This window comes from Sphaerodactylus townsendi, linkage group LG03, assembly GCF_021028975.2.
Source record: "Sphaerodactylus townsendi isolate TG3544 linkage group LG03, MPM_Stown_v2.3, whole genome shotgun sequence".
NCBI lineage: Eukaryota > Metazoa > Chordata > Lepidosauria > Squamata > Sphaerodactylidae > Sphaerodactylus > Sphaerodactylus townsendi.
Window position 1 is genome coordinate 141,951,719 of NC_059427.1, and position 21,378 is coordinate 141,973,096.

The 21,378-nt window shown below is 45.9% G+C and overlaps 1 protein-coding gene across 5 annotated transcripts; it reads left to right on the forward strand.

Annotated features, from left to right (window-relative positions):
• The first annotated feature begins 2,218 nt into the window (after nucleotides 1-2,218).
• LOC125430340 (17-beta-hydroxysteroid dehydrogenase type 6-like) lies at nucleotides 2,219-17,953 on the forward strand. Of its 5 annotated transcripts, XM_048492288.1 has the most exons (7): nucleotides 2,219-2,418; nucleotides 2,729-2,888; nucleotides 4,414-4,464; nucleotides 9,400-9,718; nucleotides 10,760-11,018; nucleotides 12,736-12,899; nucleotides 17,096-17,953. In XM_048492288.1, exons 4-7 carry the CDS (start codon nucleotides 9,406-9,408, stop codon nucleotides 17,314-17,316), a joined length of 957 nt encoding a protein of 318 aa, XP_048348245.1. In that variant the 5' UTR covers nucleotides 2,219-2,418; nucleotides 2,729-2,888; nucleotides 4,414-4,464; nucleotides 9,400-9,405; the 3' UTR covers nucleotides 17,317-17,953. The 5 variants fall into 5 exon arrangements, with proteins under 5 accessions (XP_048348245.1, XP_048348246.1, XP_048348244.1 ...); XM_048492289.1 differs by lacking the exons at nucleotides 2,219-2,418; nucleotides 4,414-4,464 and adding an exon at nucleotides 3,288-3,381 and having other exon boundaries at nucleotides 2,591-2,888; XM_048492287.1 differs by lacking the exon at nucleotides 2,219-2,418 and having other exon boundaries at nucleotides 2,591-2,888.
• The last annotated feature ends 3,425 nt before the right edge of the window (nucleotides 17,954-21,378 follow it).

Genomic DNA, 21,378 nt, shown 5'->3' on the forward strand with positions numbered 1-21,378 from the left:
TTAGGGATGTTCCCAGTTCTGGGGGCAGGGGATCCCATGGCCAGCAAGCCTATCTGTTGCCTGTATCACAAAAGCTGATGACATTACTGGGGCCTCTTGGCTAGGGCATTTCAGCTGCCAATTTTGGGATGCTTTTGGTTTCTGCTGCTGGCGTTCCTTCTTCGAACTCCAGCAACATCAGCCTTTGCTGGTGGGTTGTTGCAGCTCCTGGAAGCAGGTCCAGGGCGTGATCTCGACAGCTTTGCTCTCCAGGAAGTTCATGTTTGACACCAAGGGCTCTTTGGCGCAAAAGCCGGGTGCTGGCATTGCATAGTATCAATAATAGAATAATATCAAGGAGTAGAGTCATTATTAATTTTTCATCATGGTTTAGATCAGAAGTCCTCAACCTTGTTAAGCCTGTGGACACTATGGGAATGTTGAGAATGTTGAGAAAGAATAGGAGCACCACTTCAAGGCTGCCAAAATGACAAGTCTCTCTGTGTAAAGCGCTGTCAAGACACTTCTGATTTATGGCAGTCCTATAAATTAATGACCTTTCAATATTTGATAATGGCAGCCAGAGTAGTACTTGCTACAAAATGGAAGGCAGAAAAATGTCCAAGCTAAGTAGGAAAATAAACTAGTGGATTATATAGTGGAAAGTGAAGGATATTGTTGTCTTTTTCAGCAATTCTTACATTCTCATAATGTGACCAATGTATAATAGCCTGGTAGCCCCAATCAAGGGGCCAGGTGGCTGGTTGAGGCACCACATCTGCACTGCCCCACTGCTCCCGTAGAGGCTTCATGGCAGGGTGGGGAGGCCTACATAATGACAATGCCTCTCCGCCACCATGAAGCCCCCACGGCCTGCCCTGCTACGATGGCAATGGCAAGGGAGCTGGGTGCTGGCACAGCATCCAGCATGGTGTCCCAGCACCAGTGAGGGCCATGGCGGCTGGACACAGGGAATTTGCCCTTCCACTGGGGCAAGTGCCCTAGGAAGGCAGATCTGGTGGTGGGGTCACACACCCTTCCCATGGGTGCATCAGCCCCCCCCCCCTTTGGATGGGGCTATCAGTTTTGTAATTTTAGCTTTTATGGAGAGTTAAAGATGACTTGATCTACAACCAAATGATATCTCCTTTTTTGGTCCACAATTTCTGTAAAACTTTCCTTTAATATCACTTTTCAACTTCCTTTCTTCATTGTTCAACTTTTACATGCACGCATAGGATTACGGAATATTATGGTAAGAATTAACTTGGATCTTTTCTTCATGGCTCTCTTCCCAGTCTTGGTCTCCTTGTGATTTCTTTTTGCAATCTCCCTTTTGATTAATGATTAAGCCAAGGAATAACAAATGTTTAACTATTTCAGTTTCTTTATTGTCAACATCTAATTCCCTTGTAGTCTCATCCAGGGACAGAGCTTCCTCCCAGCACCCAACAGCCTGTTCTACCTCCCTCCTTGCCCACTCAGGGACCCTGGAGCACCCCACAACTGACAGTCCCACCCCTGGACTTACCACAAGGAGCAGGGAACACCAGAAAGTCAGCAACAAGAAGCCTGAGCAGCAAGAGCAAGCCTCAGCAGTTCCAGGGAACAGGGCAGAGCCGTGGTGGCGAACCTTTTTGAGACCGAGTGCCCAAATTGCAACCCAAACCCCTCTTATTTATCACAAAGTACCAACCCGGCAATTTAACCTGAATGCTGAGGTTTTAGTTTAGAAAAAAACAGTTGGCTCCCTTTTCCTCCGCCCCACCCACTTGAGCAGGGGCCAGCCTGCTCTAGCCTCCAGCAAGTCCCACACACACTGCTCTGTGCCTCTCTAGCATCTCTGCCTCCTCTGCGCCCCCCCCCCCGAGCAGCCACCCAGAGCACAGGCACCAGGCCCGCCAGCCAAGTCCTCCCTGCTCACTGTGGTGCGCGCACGTTGTGCTCAGTGGCCCAGGCCAGCCTAGATATGTGTGTGTGGTGGGGTGATTTTCTGCCCCCCACATGATGAACGCTGTGTGCGCGTGCCCACAGAGAGGGCTCCAAGTTCCACCTCTGGCACCCGTGCCATAGGTTCGCCATCACTGGGGTAGAGGTAGCCCTGGCCAAGCTGCAATCAGTAGTTCTCAACAGCCTTAGAGAGTGGGGAAGGGCCAGCACAGCCCCAGCCAGGCTGCAATCAAGGCCTGGCCCTGCCAGGCTGCTCTTTCAGCCAGTGGAGGCTCTGCTGGCTGAAGGAGTGACCTAGCGGGGCTGCTGCAAGGTGTCCTTTGGTCTGGCCCGGCCCGGCCTGGCTGGCCCCACCAGACCTGGCAGAGCAGGCTGGGCACAGACCGCAGGAGTGATGCTGGGGCATGAGCTGGGCTGCTAGAAACCACCTGGAAAGTTTTCTCCTCTGCAGAAGAGGCAAGAATTTGCAGTCTGTGAGACAATGCCAAGGTAGGGATGCCTAAGATTTGCTTTTCGGGAAGGAGGGCTGTTTGACCCGCCTCGTCTTCTCCTGCAGGCCTTTGGGGTTCCTAACGATCACACACACACACACACCGTTTTTCACCATTTCCTGCGTGCTCTCTTGTTTTGGTTTAAGGCATATGCTTAGCAGGATGGGAGGAAAAATCGGCGCTGACTGCAGAGCTGTTACAGTTTGGGCACCTTCTTGGTGAAACATCTCCTGTCTCAAGTCTCCCTGTCCTTTTAGATGAAAATCTTTTGAAAGACTTTTTCACTCCCTGGTTTTTTGCTCTTTCAGAGTTAAAACTTGTTAAAAGGGAGGGAGTAAGAGCTTCATTACTCGGAGGAGTGAGCTGGCTGATGTCCCGAACTAGCAAGAGAAGCTCTTCCTCCAGGGCCTGAGAGGCCAGCGCGTGCAGCTCCGCCTGAAAAGAGTGTTTTGATCTCACTCCCTTGAGGTAAGCTAGTTACCCAAAAGTTTTTCTGCAAAAGGCAGTGATGCTGCCACTGTGATTGGGGGGTGGGGAGGGGAGAGGGAGATGGCTCTTGAGCAAAACCCCCTGCATGGCTTTGCTACCCCTCTCCGCTTTCAGAAGGAGATGGCTGCGGCTTGTGCCTGCTTTTCTGGCCTTCTGTTTATGGTTCCTTTTAAAATAAATTGTGTGTGTACAACGCCTCCCAAATTCCTAAGCAAGGCTGGGACATGCAGGAGCTTCCTGTCCAAAAACGCTGTTCGTCTTCTTAGGTCATCTGTGGTACTTTGAAGCTCTTGGAAGGGTTAGATTAGATGCTGTTGGCCTCTCTGCTCCCCCAGAGTATAACTTGAGTTATTTCTTTAACTTCTTCTGCCATTACAGTTTTACAACAACCGTTGAAGGTTATGTCACATGAGGAAGTCTGTACTAATGTGACAGGCCCTGTTTTCTTTAGAAGCAGAGAAGTTGAGTTAAGGTACCCTATCCAAAAATACAATGGGCAGAGTTCAGGCTCTTTACATGCATTTGAAGGTAATGCTGGTTACGTGCATTTGAAGATAATTTGAAGGACTGGTTGCTTCATCCTTTTATGCTATAGACATGGCCATTTGGGATTAAAGAGTACAGTTGGAAGAATGACAGTGGGGATGTTCTGAATTCATTCTCAAAAGAAGCCTCTGAGAAAAGCTCACATATTTAATATCTGAAAGTGATGCTGTTTCGAGGTGAACCCCCCCCCCCCCGCCCACAAACAACATCACTTTCAGTGACGTTTAAACTAGGGATTCCTGGGTGTGTTCAGATTTGTGAGTTAAGGCATGTTCTATAACGTGATGGTGACTTTGAGATGACCTAGTACTAAAAATCGTTCTTTGGTTGTGTGTGCATGTGTGTGTGTGCGTGTGTGGTGTCCCGGGCTCCATTTTCCCTAGCTACGCCTCTGGATGGGGTTGATGGGGTTGGTGTGATGGAGGACCTTAAGCTTGCAGGAGTACTGTTAACTACCTGGCACAAGTAAAGAGCTTATCAATGGAAGCTGGAGTTGTGTCCTTCCGCACATGCAGAATAATGCACATTCAATCTACTTTCACAATTGTTTGAAAGTGGATTTTGCTAATCTGCACAGTAAAATCTAGTTTCAAAATGCATTGAAAGTGGATTGAAAGTGCGTTATTCTGCATGTGTGGAAGGGGTCATAGTGAGGGTGTAATCCCTGAGAATAATAGGTGCAGTTGCTCAGGGTAAGGGCTCTGGAGGTGATGCCAAAGAGTCTGCTGAATACTTCCTGAGACTAATGTCCTCAGGATTGTGGAGGTAAACTGTTGGACTAAATCCAAGATGGCTGTTTATTCAAGATACCATCCTTGGACTTGGTCCTTTGCTGGTTCATAGCCTGGTGCTTTTTCAGCCTGCTGAAGTCCTTTGTACAATTTCTGGAGTGGGAGGAAGGGAAAAGGGTGTTTGCTGATTTCATGCAGTGAATAGGCTTTTCATTCTGAATTTCAAGGGCTGTCGTTTCAGACTGATCAAACAGCCAAAGCGTGGACTGAAATCTGAGGTAAGTAGAATCATTTTAAAATGTGCACCTTTAACTTCCTATTGAGGTGAAAGTTGGTTTTTAAACGAGGTAGTGGCTCAGATCTTGGCCAACCTTTTCTGAAGGAAAATAGGTAAGAGCATTATAATTTAAGAGTGTTGCTAGTTACGTTAAAGCTATATAGAGTATTATAACCAGATCAGAATACTAACCCATTTATTGTCCACTCTGACTGGCAGAGGATCTCCAGTTTCAGGGGAAGAACTTGCTTTCTAAGGGATTGAGTACAGGACATGTGCATGAAAGGAGTTTGTCCGGGTCGGCTGAAAGAGGCAGTGGTCCACCTTCTCTTGAAGAGACCGAATTTAGATCCTTTAAAGTAAAAGTAAAGTTTCCCCTTCCGTCGTGTCCAACCCTGGAGTACCACTGCAAGCAGTGATTTTATAGGCAAGCCTCTTTGTGGGGTAGTTTGCCATTGCTTTCCCTGGCTATTCTTTACCCCCTAGCTATGAGCTAGGTACTCATTTACCAACCAAGGAATGGCTGGCTGGCTGAGTTGATCATGAGCCAGCTGCCAGGATATCTGACCCACAGGGGGCTCGAACTCCTGACCGAGTGAGTGGCAGTGCAAGCACTTAACCACTACGCCATGCGGCTCCTTTAGATCCTTTAGATCTGGCCAGTTACCGCCCAGTTTCGCATTTGGCATTCCTGGGTAAGGTAATTGAGAGAGTGGCAGCTGAGCAGCTGCAGGAATTACTGGATGATGCCAATGTGTTGGATCCCTTCCAGTCCAGTTTTTGCGCTGGTCCTGGGACTGAGACGGTTTTGCTTGACCAGGGTGTGCTTCTTGATCTCACTGCAGCATTTGATCCAGTAAACCACGACTTATTGGTCCACCACCTCGTGAATGCCGGGATACAGGGGAACAGCTTTATGCTGGTTAGACTCATTCCTCCGGAGTTGGAGGCTGCAGGTAGTGTCAGGGGAGGAGAGCTCCCATCGCCACCCTATTGATTGTAGGGTGCCACAGGGGGCAGTCCTCTCCCCGATGCTCCTTAATGTCTACATGTGCCCCCTGGCTGAGCTGGTTTGGAGTTTTGGGCTGCGGTGTCACCAGTATGCGGATGACACCCAGCTAGTTCTGAATATGGCGGGTCATCCATACTTGGCCCCTGTGGCTCTCCAGCATTGTTTTGAGTCCGTGGCTAGTTGGTTGAGAGCAGGCTAAAATTGAATCCAGCAAAGATGGGGGTTGTGTGGGTAGGTCAGGGGGAGATGCCAACCAATTTTGGTTTGCCTGCATTAGCCGGTGAGGGATTACATCTGTCCTCATCGGTGCGCAGTCTGGGCGTGATTCTGGACTCCAGGTTGTCCTTGGAAGCCCAGATTTCTAGGACTGCCCAGACTGCCTTCTGCCATTTCTGGCAGGCCCACCAGTTGGCCCCATATCTCTCCAGTTCTGACCTTGCCACAGTAATCCATGCAATGATCACCTCTTATTATAGTAATGGATTATTGTAACTCACTCTGTGTGGGCTTTCCCTTGAATTTGGTCCAGAATTTGAAGCTTGTGCAGCTTACAGCCGCTCAACTCCTAGCTGGGATTTCGAGCAGGGACCATATTATACCAATCCTCTATCAACTGCATTGGCTGCCGATTGAGTACCCAGCCATTTTCAAGGTTTAGGTTTTAACCTTTAAGGCCCTGAGCAATCTTGGACCCACATACCTCAGGGACCTCCTCTCTTCATATTGCCCAACTAGGTCCCTCTGCTCGTTGGAGATGAACCTTCTGAGAATCCCCGGCCCAAAGGATGCCCGGCTGGCTTCAACGAGGGCCAGGGCTTTCTCAGTCCTGGCCCTGACCTGGTGGAACAAGCTCCCCCCGGAGATCAGGGCCCTGTGTGTCTTTGATATAGCATAAAAGAGACAGATTTCCACTGGGACATACTTTCCACAGCTCAATAAAGCAGGAGAACCAAGAGTTGGACACTTGTGGGGCTCTCTTTCACTTGGGAGGACATCAGCAAGAGCTTGTCATTAGTAGAGAAAGGAGAACAGAAATAGAATGGAACGAAGGGGAGTGTGTGGAACGTGGCCTAGAACTAGGGGGAACAGAGGCAGATAAAAAACAGTAGGGAAAAATCACTCGGTAGGTGCAACCTGTTGGGGAGGGGCAAAATATTCTCTAGCTTTTCACCATCCCTCTGTGATCAACAGTACAAGGTCCTGTCCTCTTTTTCGTCTGACTGTAGTATGTAAAACAAAAGTTAGGGGGGTTTGGGAAAGTTATGCATTTGTGATAGAAAGCAATTGCAGATATTGGTAAAACTGCTCCTGGTTTATGGAAGTCCTTGCAATAAGACTGCTGATTCTGGTTCTTCTACATCACATAGGTTTGCCCGCTCTGCCTTGGAAAATTCCTGCAGATCTGGGGTGGGGTGCCAAGGAATGGGGGAGTTGAGAGGGGAACGGAGCTCAGCAGAGATGTGATACCATGCAATTCATGCTTTTCTCCAGGCCAGGGGAACATATTTCTGTCATCCCAAGATCAGTTGTTGATCTGGGAGAACTGGAGGTTGGTGACCCTAATATTAGCTGAATTGGTTAGGCAGCTCAGGAACTAAGGGGTCTAATCAGATGAGACGGGGGAGATTCATGATTATCTTTTCCCAGAGTTTTAAAAGCAGAACAGCAGCAGAATGCTGCTTCAACTTAGATCGAGACTGGGAAATTCTATGTGGCTTTGCCAATTGAAACCAACATCCATACAGCAGCAGCAGCAGCAGGAGGAGGAGGAGGAGGAGGAGGAGGAGGAGGAGGAGGAGGAGGAGAAAGAAGTTAGATTTATATCCCTCCTTTCTCTCCTGTAAGGAGACACAAAGAAGAAAGAAGAAGAAGAAAAAGAAGAGTAGTAGTAGTAGTAGTAGTAGTAGTAGTAGTAGTAGTAGTAGTAGTTTGGATTTATATCCCCCGTTTCTCTCCTGTAAGGAGACTCAAAGGGGCTGACAATCTCCTTGCCCTTCCCCCCTCACAACAAACATCCTGTGAAGTAGGTGGGGCTGAGAGAGCTCCGAAAAGCTGTGAATAGCGCAAGGTCACCCAGCTGGCATGTGTGGGAGTGCACAGGCTAATCTGAATTCCCCAAATAAGCCTCCACAGCTCAAGCAGCAGAGCGGGGAATCAAACCCAGTTCTCCAGATTAGAATGCACCTGCTCTTAACCACTACACCATGCTGGCTCTCATTACTATTATCCCTGTAAAGAAAGAAAAAAATGACAGGGGTTTTGGCAGAGGAAGTGAAGATATAAGGGAAAGGAAAGCCCTGGAGAGCTTTAAACTCTGAGGGTAAGGATCAAGGTGTGAACAGGAACCAAAACAATGGATCATAGGAAGGAGGACATCTGGTCAGAGTGATGAGAGAGATGAATTATTTTGGTGGTGGAATGCTGGATAGATGTGAGGGGAGGGGAAATGATGGCACAATAAACAGAAGGCCCGAGAGGAGGAGGCTGCAGTAGTCAAAGAGAAATAGTTGGAGCTTGAACCACAGGTGTTGGGTTTTTTTGCCAAAGTAGTGGAGAAGAAGGGGTATCTTTCTGCAACAAGAAAGAAGTAACTTGGCAACAGACTGAATATGAGAAGCACAGGAGGGGGAAACTGTCAAAGACAAAACCAAATCTTTGTTCCTCTTGGTTGACTGATGAGGAGAATGTACAAGGAGGAAGGGCTCTGAAGAAAATATTAATTGTTCCTTTATAGACTTACCGAGTTTGAGACATCCAAGGGGAGGTAGGCAATATACAACTGGAGGTGCAGGAGGGGCAAAGTTCAGGGGCAAAGTTCAGGGGAACAAAGATAGGGTTGGACATAGGCAGCTTATAGGTGGTGCTGAGAGTCATTGGATTTTTTGGAGTTAGCCTAGGATTGCACATAGCTGGAGAATAGAATAGAATTATCTCTGCTGGACACCAATGGGTAATGGGAAAGCAGAGGTATATCTTATGTTTCTGGAATAATTGCTCATTCACTGTAGGTTGGAAGAGCCTACTAAGGACAAAGGTATATAAACCCAGGGTATGAAGGGAGTGAAGCAGGAAAGGGTAACAGAGAAGTAGGGATGACAGAAGTAGGGACAGGTAAAAACTACAATAATTAGGAAACAGTATATTTGTTGGAGTAGGTTTGGAGTTGGAGAAGAACTGATTTCTATGCCCCATTTTTCTCTACCATAAGTATTTTCAAGAGAGGACCATGACCTGCCCAAGGTCACCTAGTAGGCTTAATGTGGAGGAATAGGGAAATAAATCCAGTTCTTCAGATTAGAGTCCACTGTCCTTAACCACTACACCACTCTGGCTGTCTGGTTACTGCGGTGACTGCCCATGTGTTAACAGCATTGATCTGGATCCACCCCTTACTTCAGTCTTAGCCCAAGAATGTTGGAGAGGTGGCCAAATGTGTCCAGAGGGTGGGGTGGGATTAGCTGTAAAAATTGAGTTTTCAATTATAAATAATTTGGATTGTAAGACAACTTCTGAAAAACTTTGGCCTATCACTTTGCCACAATCAAAGCTCTACTGTACAGCCCCTCTGAAAAGGAAAAGTTTCATGGGTGGATCCCCACTACCTACTTCTCAGTGAGGCCAAACAGCTTTGTTAATTTCAACAAACCAGTGTTAAGTTTATACCAGAAAGTATTAGGGGTACATTGACCTCATTATGTGAAATGTAATTCCCGCAGGAAAAGGTGCAATGAACCACAGGATAAGCATGGCTTTAACATTTATCTAAGATTGTACATTAACCCGAAACACTTTCCAAAGAGTGTCTTTCTGCTTGATAATCACAGAAAGGGACTATAGGGAACAGATTAAACCCAGAATGCAGATTTTTTTTTAAAAAAAATTCCCTCCTTTTTTTTGGTTTGGTTTTTTTTTTGGTCATACCAGGCAAGCATGTGGCTCTATCTGGCAATCTCACTGGCACTGTTCTTCTTGATCCGATGGTACCTGGAGAGACAGACAGTGGAGAACCTGAGGGAGAAATATGTCTTCATCACTGGCTGTGATTCTGGCTTCGGCAACCAGCTTGCCCGGCAGCTGGATTTGCAAGGCATGCGGGTCTTGGCAGGATGTTTTACCCAGAAGGGAGCTAAGGAACTAGAAAGACTTGCATCTGAACGGCTGAAAACCTTCATCCTGGATGTGACCAGCACAGAGAGTGTTGCTGCGGCAACAGAGTGGGTGAAAGGCTGCGTGGGCAACAAAGGTACAGTGGGCTGACTTCTTCCAGGGGCTTCCTGTCCGACACTCTAACCACTACAATACATTGAGTCAGCTGTAAAGGCAGAGTATGACTTGAGAGACCTAGATTCAAATCCAAACTCTGTCATGAAATTCATAGGATGGCCTTGTGAGATTAGTCGTCTCACAGGGGTCGCGCAAGAGGAAAAGAGGCGACACGAGTGATATCATCCAGTGGAGAGCCAGCAGCAGGAAGGTCCTTGGATCTCGCAACTCTACTGTAGTAAACAATCGGCCCTGGCACCTTTATTAGGAGTTTACAATGAGGCAGCAATGAGTACTGGCGCACCGGAGGCCCGGAGAGCCGAGAATATCATATGATACATGACATCATGGGGTTTGCGCCTACGGCTCCGGGAGGAAACGGCTTCAGCGTCTGGAGTCTAATCCATCTGCACCTGGGGCAAAAGCACTTTCCTTGTCCCTTTGTCTCCGGATGATTGGTGACCGTGGAGTCAGGTAGTCTATGACCACTTGTGACTCCACGGGGGGGTAAATTGGGGATGGGCCGCAAAGCCCAGAAGGACACAGATGGCACAGGCATTCCATGCGCTCTTTCTGAGGTTCTGCTGGGTTCACGGGGCTCACCCCTACAGCCTTGGGCCAGTCATTTGTTCCCAGCTTGATATACCTCACAGGGTTGTTCTAACAATAAAATAGACCATGTATACTTCCTTGAGCCCTCTGGAGGAAGTGTGGGATAAAAACATGAGATTACTGGGCAGGTGAATAGACTAGGTAGCATTGTGAGCTCTTCTAAACCAATGATACCAAAAGGTCAGTTATCTGCCCAATTTTAATCCCAATTTTAGTTCAGATTTGGTTTCAGAAGTCTTTTCCCTTGGCCTAATGAGGTTCTTGGTTGCAGGCTTCTGAGAACTCTGAGCCCAACAATGCTTCTCACTATGAGATCAAATGATCCCACCTCATAGTTACAAGGTCTGATTGGCTGGTATGGGTTTCAGTATTTCTCTATTTATGTCTTCATCTACTTTCTTCTCCACAGGGCTCTGGGGCCTAGTGAACAATGCAGGAATTGTGCATCCTGCAGCTCCCAATGAATGGCTGACCAAACACGATTTTGTGAAAGTGCTTGATGTCAACTTACTTGGTCTGATTGATGTGACTCTACATATGTTGCCCCTGGTGAAGAAGGCCAAGGGAAGGGTGGTCAACGTGGCCAGCATCCTGGGTCGGCTGGCTTACTACGGAGGAGGCTATTGCCCATCTAAATACGGGGTGGAGGCTTTTTCTGATAGCCTGAGGTAATCCTTTTCTAACAGAAGCACTATCATGTATCAGGTCACTCCTCAAGTATCTCTGGCTGTGTTAACTTGTTTTCTTCCTGAATGAAGAAACTATACCTTATTGCACATAAAGATAGATCTTCAGTGTTGAATTAATCTGCAACCACTTCCTGAACCTTCTTTATATTGATAGGAGGTGGTAGCCATCTTAGGGGACCAGGAGAAAATTATGAAATTGAAAAGTTTGAGTTTTTTTAAAAAAACTGATGGATGAAGAAGAATCCCTAGGTGACCCAAGCAGAATGCAGTTAAAACTGTTGTGATAGGCCCAGAGATTCCAGAGGTACAGGTGTTATTCTGAAAAAATTGGGGAGTCTGAATTTCAAAAAACAACAACGATTAGTGGTGGAGAATCCTCAGGAGGCCGTGAGCAGAATGTAATTAAAATTTCTGTGATAGCCCAAGGGATTTCAGAGATACAGGTGGTTTTATCTGTAGCGGCCATTTTAATATCGGGACTATTTTCTACAGCGGAAGCACACTGCTTTCACTTCCACCAAGCAATGCAGAACAACATTTTTGTCTTTTGGTGGGACAGCCAACTTTTTGAAATTAGTGGAAGAAATTTTTAATTAGGTTTCTATTTTTGGAAACAGCTACAATATCAATATAATTTCTACAACAGCAATACTGATATAACAGTAATTTAAAGGCTTTTACAAAGCCAGCAATCTTGACAGTACAGGGTGTGATGAGATCTGTGCCTTTAAGAGAGAGTTGATGGGTGGAGGTAAGAGAAGCAGGAAAAGCAGACCCAGGAGAGTTCAGCAGACAAGCCGTACAGTGAGTTCCTCCTTTGGAGGAGGGCAGTATGTAAATTTAATAATGAAATGAAAATGAAATGAAAGATGAGCCCACTGTGAAGTGAAGAGCCCCGAGGTAAGCATTCTATACATAATGGGCCATAGAGTGCTTTTTATAAGAGTTGCCAGTAGGGGCTTACTGCTGCAGTGTAACTGCAAATCCCTGTGGTGAATCTGTGTTTGGCTGGTTTTTGTGGGTTTTCTGGGCTGTGTGGCCATGGTCTAGTAGATCTTGTTCCTAACGTTTCGCCTGCATCTGTGGCTGGCATCTTCAGAGGTGGCATCTAACAGAGAAGTCTGTTACACACAGTTCAGTGGCCTTTACACTTGTTGCTTTTGTTTTTTGTTGGCTATATTAGTACGTTAATCCATTCCTGCAGTTTTCATGTGAGTGTATTCAGGGTGTTCTGCCTCCGTACCCAAGCATGTGGGGAAGAACCGGTTGTAGGTGATGGGAAGGACTTCTTCCTAAGATCCCAGGGAGCCCCTGTTTGTCCGAGTAGACAGTACTGACCTGGATGGACCAAGGGTCTGACTGAATTTAAAGCGGCTTCTTGTGTTGATGATGAAGAAATATTCTCTGCCCTCCAAAATCATTGAGGGAATATCTTCAGATAGCTCAAGAACATCAGTTGACCGTCATTAGCAATTGAGTTTACTTCATTGTTGGGTTCACCACAATAGCATTTCCACCAGTGTTCACTATGACTGAATATGGGAAGTGAAATCTCACATCAAAAAAGGTGAAATATCCAATACCTTTAATTATAGTCTGTGAAAAGGGTGGGCACCTAGTCTGCAGAAGCATGTCACAAAATCATTGTGGTGTTTTTAACAGTTGCCTGTTATTTATCTTCTTTTTTTTTTTTTAGACGTGAGCTCTGCCCTTTTGGGGTGAAAATAGCCATAGTAGAACCAGGCTATTTCAGAACAGGCATGTCAAACATCCAAATAAACCTCAACAATTTGGATCAGATTTGGACCAGTGTTCCACAAGAAACCAAAGAAAGCTATGGCCAGATATATTTTGACAAATGTAAGTCCTTTATAGTCTCAGTACATGAGCAATATGATGGGTTTTGCTGGTGATCTGTATGAGTAGCTGGGGATCTGAATGAGTAGCTATGCACTAGTTCAGCCATTGGGATGAAGGGTCTATATTTTCACAGACATTTCTAGGCGCTTCAGTGAGTATGACCTTGCCAACAGCTTCAAGGTTCTTGGTTTGTGCCTGAAAAAGAAATCAGCCACCAGCATATGCATCTTTGGCCTATCATCTCAACATTTCTGAGGATTAGGGGAGGCCGAAAGAAAAGCATCCTCTCATTTCTGAATTGAAGCCATGGCACTTGGACAAGTTGCTATCTCTCCTTTCCTTTATGCCTTTTGCCCAACAGAGGATCCTGTGAATTACTAATAGACTCAGTGGTGATGGTGGTGGGGCAGAATTAATACAGGCATTTGTGAGTCTAATGGCAACTTGTGTGTGTGTGGAGAGGGCAGGGGCGGAGCGAGGGGGAACTGCGTCCTGGGTATGTGTGCACTGTGCGCCCCTGCCCCACCCCAGAACACCCCCATCCTGGCATGCGCACAGGCGTCATACCCCGGCTCCGTCGGCGCTATGCCACTGGGCGAGGGTATGGAAGTTTCTCTCAGAAAAAGAATGCATGGTAGAAACTTAACCCCCACTATAATCCAAATCTAGTGTATCCCATCCCCTCTGAGGTTAAATTAGACAGCGAGAGATCAGTTCATGGTTGTCACAGGTAATGTTCTGACCTGTAAATAACGCTGAGTTTTGAACCAGAATTCAATGGAGGATTTTCCTCCCTGAATGTCCAAGCCATTCCTTAACAAGCCCTACAATTTCTGACAACCAATGTTTAGTCCCCTCTCTTTTTCTGCTCCAGCAGCGTTCTTTTTTCCTTTCCCCTCCAGTCTTGATGCACACTGACAAGTGAACAGCTCTTGTTTTACACTTCATTTGTTTTTTGCTAATTTCTTCTTCCTCCATGTACTTTCATCGTCTGCTATAAATTGGTTTTTGCATTCATGCAGGGCTGTTGTGCAGTGGCAGAGTGTCTGCTTTGCATGTAGAAGTCCCTGGGCTCAGTCCAGTGGCGTAGGTATAGATTTTTTAGAGGGGGGTTGGGGGAGGGGCCATGCCCCACCCACCCCTGGGGGCATGTCATGCCTCCCCAAGTCCCGCCCCTAGCCTCAGTGCTTATGAAAGCAGCTCTCCAAGGCCAGGCAGGCGTAGCTAGGGGAAATGGAGCCTGGTGCAAAATCTGAGTTTTGCACACACACACACCCATGGGCAGACACTGTGATGCTGGAATCCACTCCCAAGCAGCATCACTTTCAATGGTGTTTAGACTGGGGAGCCCAGATTCTCCTTTTAAATCCACCCTAAAGGAAGAATCTGCGGTCTCCAGATAAAACAACATTGAAAGTGATGCTGTTTTAGGGTGGATTATCCCCCACTCTGAAACAGCATCACTTTCAATGTTTAAACTGGGGACCTCATATTCTCCCTTTAAATCCATGCCGAAGGGGGTGAATTTAAAAGGGGAATCCGGGGAGATCGGGGGGTGCCTGCTGTCAGGGGTGCAATTGTTAAGCTAGCATCACCAAACTTTCAGGGTATCTTTAGGAGACTTTCTTGATGATACTGCCCAGGTTTAGTGAAATTTAGTTCAGGGGGTCCAAAGTTATGGACCCTCAAAGGTGTAGCCTCCATCTTCTATTAGCTCTCATTGGAAACAATGGGGGATGGGGAACCCCTTTTGGGAGTCAATAACTTTGGACCCACTGAACCAAATCTCACCAAACCTGGGTGGTATCATTAGGAGAGTTTCCCAAAAAATCCCTGCAGTTTTGGTGCTGCTAGCCTAAAAACTGCATCCCCTGCAGGCCACAAACCGAAAAAACACTAAAAAATACCCCAAACCCCCCACAAATGGTGGACGGAGCTTCGGACATGTAATGGGTTTTTTTTAACCCGAGGGGAACCCCCCCCCCCTTACTTACTTCCTTCGCTCAATCCCTAGCATCTCTAGTTTAAAGCATCAAATCGTTTACAATTTGAGATACACAGGTGACACCACACTGCTGGCAGAAAATAATGAAGACATGAACGACTAGTCATCAAAGGTTGTTTCCCCACTTACCATCTGCTGCGCACTACTCTTGGCAAGTAGCGGGGTCCCAGCCGAGCACTCTCCCCACTACAGGGAGGCGTGACAACGCCCAGCCTCTCTCAGCCCCTCAGCCAGCAGCGTCATTCCTGAAGCAGCTCCTCAAAGCGGCACCTTTGATGTGGGTGGGAAGCCGGGCGTGCCAGAAATGATCTTGGCGCTGAGAGTAGCAGCAAGGGTGAGATCCAATGGTAAGTGGGGAAACGACCAAAGTTAAAGCAGAAAATGCTAAAGCAGGATTTCTGCTGAACATTAAAAAGACAAGTAATGACTAATAAGGAATTACACAACTTTAAGGTTAACAATCAAAACATTGAAATTGTTCAAGATTTTCTATTCCTTTTCTATCTCTTGGTTCCATCATCAATCAAAAGAGAGACAGCAACCAAGAAATCAGAAGGAGGCTGAGACTGGAAAGGAACTTGAAAATATATTTAAGTGTAAGGATGTGTCACAGGCAACCAAGATCAAGTTAATTCATGCCATAGTATTGCCCACTACTATGTATGGGTATGAAAGTTGGACTGTGAAGAAAGCTGACAGAAAGAAAATTGATTCATTTGAAATGTTGTGTTGGAGGAGAGTTTTATGGATACTGTGGAACACTAAAAAGTCAAATCAGTGGGTTCTAGATTAAATCAGGCCAAGAATCTAAAATGACTTAACCAGTGGTCCTCAACCTGGGTGTCGGGACCCCTTTGGGGGTCGAACGACCCTTTCACAGGGATCGCCTAAGACTCTCTGCATCAGTGTTCTCCATCTGTAAAATGGATAAATGTTAGGGTCGGGGGTCACGACAACATGAGGAACTGTATTAAAGGGTCGCGGCATTAGGAAGGTTGAGAACCACTGGACTAAACTGAGGTGATTATACTTTGGTCACATTATGAGAAGAGTCACTGAAAAAGACAATAATGCTAAGAAAAGGTGAAAGCAGCAGGAAAAGAAGAACCATGAATTAGATTGACTCAATCAAGGAAGCCACAGCCCTCAGGTTGCAAAACCCGAGCAAGGCTGCTAACAGTGGGAAGTCATTCATTCAAAGGGATGTAATGGAGATAATTAATTCAAAAGGATGCCATAAATTGGAAGTGACTTGAAAGCAATTATGGTAATGTGAAAGCACCAATATGAGATCCTGGAGAGTTGCTGGCAGTCAGAGTTGCTTACAGTGCCATCCTGAGCAGTGTTGCACTCTTCTAAACCCATTGACTTAAATTATTTTAGAAAGAAGTAATTCTGCTGCTGTGACCTTGATAGGTCAAGGGTTTGAGTCAGAATGAGGCAGCTTGATGTGCTCATCTGTATATGCTAGACCAGGGATGTCCAACTCTGGGACCTCAGATGTTCGTGGACTATGATTCCCATCAGTCCCTGCCAGCATGGCCAATGAGGTGCCAGAGTTGGACACCCCTGTGCTAGACAATGCAGGTAATGAATACTCCTTCTGGTTATGTCTCTTCTTCTTTCCGTGGCAGGTAATTTGTAGATAAGGTATAGTTAGGATAGAGGAGGGATTAGTCAGGAGACTCTACCTGTAGCTAGGAAAGCAAGCCCAGTTGCCTGAGGTGAGTAAGAATTGGCTCTGGACAACCAGGCATAGAAATTTGCGGATATTGGTAGATCTCCTCTTTTGGGGTGTCTTGTTTCTGAGTGAGCTTTTGTGGGCATATTTGCAAGGGTGGTATGGAGTATGTGATAGAAGCACTCTTGTGTGCCTTATGTAGGCATTCCATCGTCCCTTTACTGTAATCTGCTTTCTGTCTACTGAATGGGTGAGAAGACAGGCATAGGTGCAGCCTGGAAGTAGGCTGGCCTAACTCTGTGCCAGGTCAATTGGCCTTCCTTCTGTTGTGTTCCTCAACTTTCTTTGGGAACAGGCAAGATTTTTCCAGATTTGGAGTGTTCCTTTCAAAGAGAGGCTCTTGTTGCTGTTTATCTGTTACTGTTGATCTAAAACTTTTCAAACTGGGTCTTCTTATTTCCTGTTCCGTCAGATCTCATTACAGACTCCCTCTCTTTTACTTCTCCACAGATCGCAAGGCATTCCAAGATTCACTCTCAGCTTGCTCCACAGACCTGTATCTGGTCACTGACTGCATGGAACATGCCTTGACTTCCAAGCACCCCCGGACTCGCTATGCTGGAGGCTGGGATGCCCAGTTCTTTTACATCCCACTGTCTTATTTGCCCACAGCATTGGCAGATTTTGTGCTGACAAGGTCTTCGCCAAAAACTGTTCAGGCTGCACCATAAGGGTAGAGCAGAAAATAGTGGATGGTTTATGAACTTGGTATGAAGAAAAGGTTGTGTTCTCTCTCTCTCTCTCTCTCTCTCTCTCTCTCTCTCTCTCTCATGCTGGACATGTACCTTGAAATAAGCAGGTGCAGATACGTGTCTGAGGGATTATAGGTCTCTGCTGCCTCTTTTCCTTTGTTTACCATACTGTGAAGTTAAACAAAGATCTTGAATTTACAACAAGACTAATAACTAAGTACTTTTAAATAAAATTATGCATTTCTACCCCATGAAAGTCTACTAGTCTACTGGAAAGTCTGCTAATAATTGAAATTGACTTTTTGTTGTGGTATTTTGGGTCAACTTCAATAAACCAAGGGGACTATTCTGTCAATTTTGCAATTTGGTTACATACCATTCTCTATCTTGTGAATCAAAGGGGTTTTTTTAAATCCTCAGCTTCTTTATTACTGTATAAAATATTAATTTCTCTTACATAAAGTTAAAAAATTTAATTTTTTTTTACATTGGATATCTTTTTCTAATTGCTCAGTAAGGATGTATCTGCTCAGTTTTAAGGCAAAACCCAGCATAATAGCATGCATCAGTAGTTTGTTTCAGAGTTGTCTTGCAAAAATAAAGATGTTTTAATCCAGTTTTCTGAATGTAACCTTCCTGCTTTATTTACTTTATTTATATCCTACCTTTCTCTCAAATGGGAACACAAAGCAGCACTGTTCTCCTCCATTTTAATCTTACAACAACCCTGTGAAGTAGGTTGGGCTGAGAGTGTATCACTGGCCCCAAATCACTCACCAAGCTTCCATGGCAGAGCAGGAATTCAAACCTGGGTTTCCTAGAACCTAGTCTGACACTCTAACCATTACGCCATGGTAGCTTGCACATGTTGAAGTGAATATTTGCTTAACCCATTCGTAACGATATCCTAAGCTGGTCACACCTTTTTAAGGCTATTAGCTTCAACCGTATCCTAGAGAATGGAACAGGAGCCACTGAGAAGCAAATCTAGTATCTATTTAATCTGGGTCCTCTTTCTTTGTCTCAATGAACTGGGAGGGAATGTTGAGAGAGCACAAAGGAATGTTAAGATCTGGTTTGCAGATATCTGCATAAATAAAGACCTCAAAGGTTTATAGTGACAGAGCCAACATTGTGTTCAGAAAACTTAAATTGATTTATTAAGGTAGGTGGGAATTTGGAATACTGAGTCTTAGATATTATTTATTTATATTTATTCCCTGCCATTAACAACAGTCTCCCCTCACACAGGACTTTGGGCTTGGCAAACAATGCAGGCATAGATGAACCTATGAATAGCTTTGAAAATCCTGTCAGTCACCAATACTCTGTATGCTTCCTTGATATTTTATTTATTTATTTATTTATGGGATTTTTATACCGCCCAACCCCCGGAGGGCTCTGTGAGCACAGAGAAATTTATATCCAATCAGGGCTCATGGGTGGTGGAAGAAACGGATGGGATGATTGAATGAGAGAGAAAAATCTGTTACACTGTCAGATCAGATGGGGTTTGCATCTTGAAAGTGTTAATTTGGAGATAACCTTTCTTGGGCGACTTTGATTGCCTGAGACTCTGTTTTGAGTATAAGCAGACTAAGATGGAACATGGGACTTAATATGAAAGGTTTTTTTCTTTGAGAATAAGGACGACGTGCTGATATGCTTGGGTATTCATCTTTCCATCCCTGCTGGCGTGGGGAATGCCCACCTCCTTCAGTTTGGAGGCTTCCAGAGCTCCTAAAAAAACTGCTGTTAGACAGTGCTGGTGTGGAATCAGCAGTAGTGGTCCACATTGGTACCAACGACATTGGGAAATGTAGCTGGGAGGTTCTGGAAACTAAATTTAGGCTGCTAGGAAACAGGTTAAAATCCAGGACCCCCAAGGTGGCATTCTCAGAAATGCTACCTGTTCCACGTGTAGGGTGAGCTAGGCAAGCGTTTGAGATTGCCAGGGGTCTCAATGCGATGGATGAGAGAGCCGTGGGTGTAAAGGCAGAGGGTTTCAGATTTGTCAGGAGGAACTGGGGAACAACTTTTGGGATAAGGCAGTGTGGCCTGTACAAAAGGGACAGGGCTTCATCTCAACCAAAGAGGAACCAGGTATTGCTGAGCGCCAACATTAAAAAAAAAAGGTGGCAGAACAGCTTTTTTACCCCAACTGATCCTTGGGGAAAGCCGACAGGAGCTGAGGTGACTTTCGGGTTTGGAATACACAGAGTCCATGGGGTTGCAGACTGAGAGGGAGGTTTTTCTAAATCGACCACATACATGCGAGGAGCATAGCACTGTGGATAAAGTGATAGTGTGTCTACAAAAGAGGCTAGAGGGCAAAACCACATAAATCCCAGGTTAGGGACAGAGACAGAGTATACGAGTGTCTCTATGCTAATAGTAGAAGCCTTCAACCTAAAATGGGGGAGCTGGAGTACAGAGTTTTGAAGGAGGACATTGATATAGTGGGCATCACCGAGACTTGGTAGAATGAGGAGAACCAGTGGGATGCTGTTATCCCAGGTTACAGGCTCTACAGGAAGGATAGGACAGGGCGTATTGGGGGTGGGGTGGCCCTCTACATCAAAGAGAGCATAGTGTCACATAAAATAGACAATGCAGGGGGAGCTGATTCCTCTACAGAAGACAGTGGGTGGTGTTTGGAGATGGGATGACCCAGCGGCATCCTTTGGGTTGTGGGATGCTGCAGGGGGCAATCCTCTCTCCAATGCTATTTAACATCTACATGAGACCCCTGGCACAGCTGGTGCGGATCTTTTGGCTGGACTGCCATCAATATGCTGGTGACTCTCAGCTTTTTCTGACCGTTTGGTCCACTGTCTGGAGACTGTGGTGGGATGGCTGAGAAAGACTGAAAATTAATTCATCAAAGATGGAGGTCCTGTGGCTGGGGTGAGGGGTGCCAGAGGGGGTAGGATTCCAACTACAAAATTGGATGGAGGGCTTTAGCACCTGCCTCTTCTGTCAAAAGCCTAGGTGTGACTCTGGAGTCCTCCTTATCTATGGAGGCCCCAGTCATGCATACAACAAAATTGGCCTTTTTCCATCTATGCCACGCTATCTGTCCCACTTGGATCTTGCCACAGTGACCCATATCTCCAGGCTGGATTACTGGGATTTACTCTACACTGGCCTACCCTTGAGATTGCTCCAGAAATTGCCACTGGTCCAGAATGTGGTAGGGAAAGTTTTGACCAGGACCCTGGTAAAAGTGCATATTAGACCTGTGCTTCACTAGCTGCACTGGCTGCCAGTTGAATTCTGGATCATTGTCAAGGTCTTGGTGTTAACTTTTATGGTCTTCAGCGGTCTGGGACTGCATCTCCCCATACTGCCCACAAAGGGCGCTTTGATCCTCTGGTGGTAACCTTCTGATGGTCCCTGGCCTCAAAGACATTCAGTTGACGTTAACAAGAGCCAGACTTTTTCAGTCCTGGCTCCAGCCTGGTGGAACTCTCTCCCAGCTGACATCAAGGCCCTGTGGGACCTTAGTTCTGAAGGGCCTGCAACACAGAGATGTTCTGTCAGGCCTTTGGTTGAGGCAGCCATGGGTCCTTCCCATCTTGCTGGCCTCTCTATCTTATCCCCCACTCCTTCCCCATCCTGATGATCAACAATCAGATAATGAATTGGATGGGGCTGATGTTTTTAGACTATATAGAGCTCCTCTTGGACACCCATTTTTTCACCATCTTTAATGTTTACTGTATTTTTAAGTTTCGATGGATTTATGTGGAAACTAATTTTAAAGTTGTTGTCTTAAATAATGTGTGTTGGGTGAGTTGAAGATGGCACAGAAGCACTCATATGACTTTTTCAGTTGAGTGTAATTGTGAATGTGGCTTTCTGTGAGCCATGGAGCAAGTAACACTGTACAAGATTAACTGGTTGCTGAGATGTACAATTGAGAATGAGCTTGGATGCACTGCAGACGTCACACCGGAAATATATACTTCCTCAATTTCTTGCAACATCTTCCCTCAAAACAACTTCTTTGGCATAACCGCAGGTTTGCAAATCTAAGTA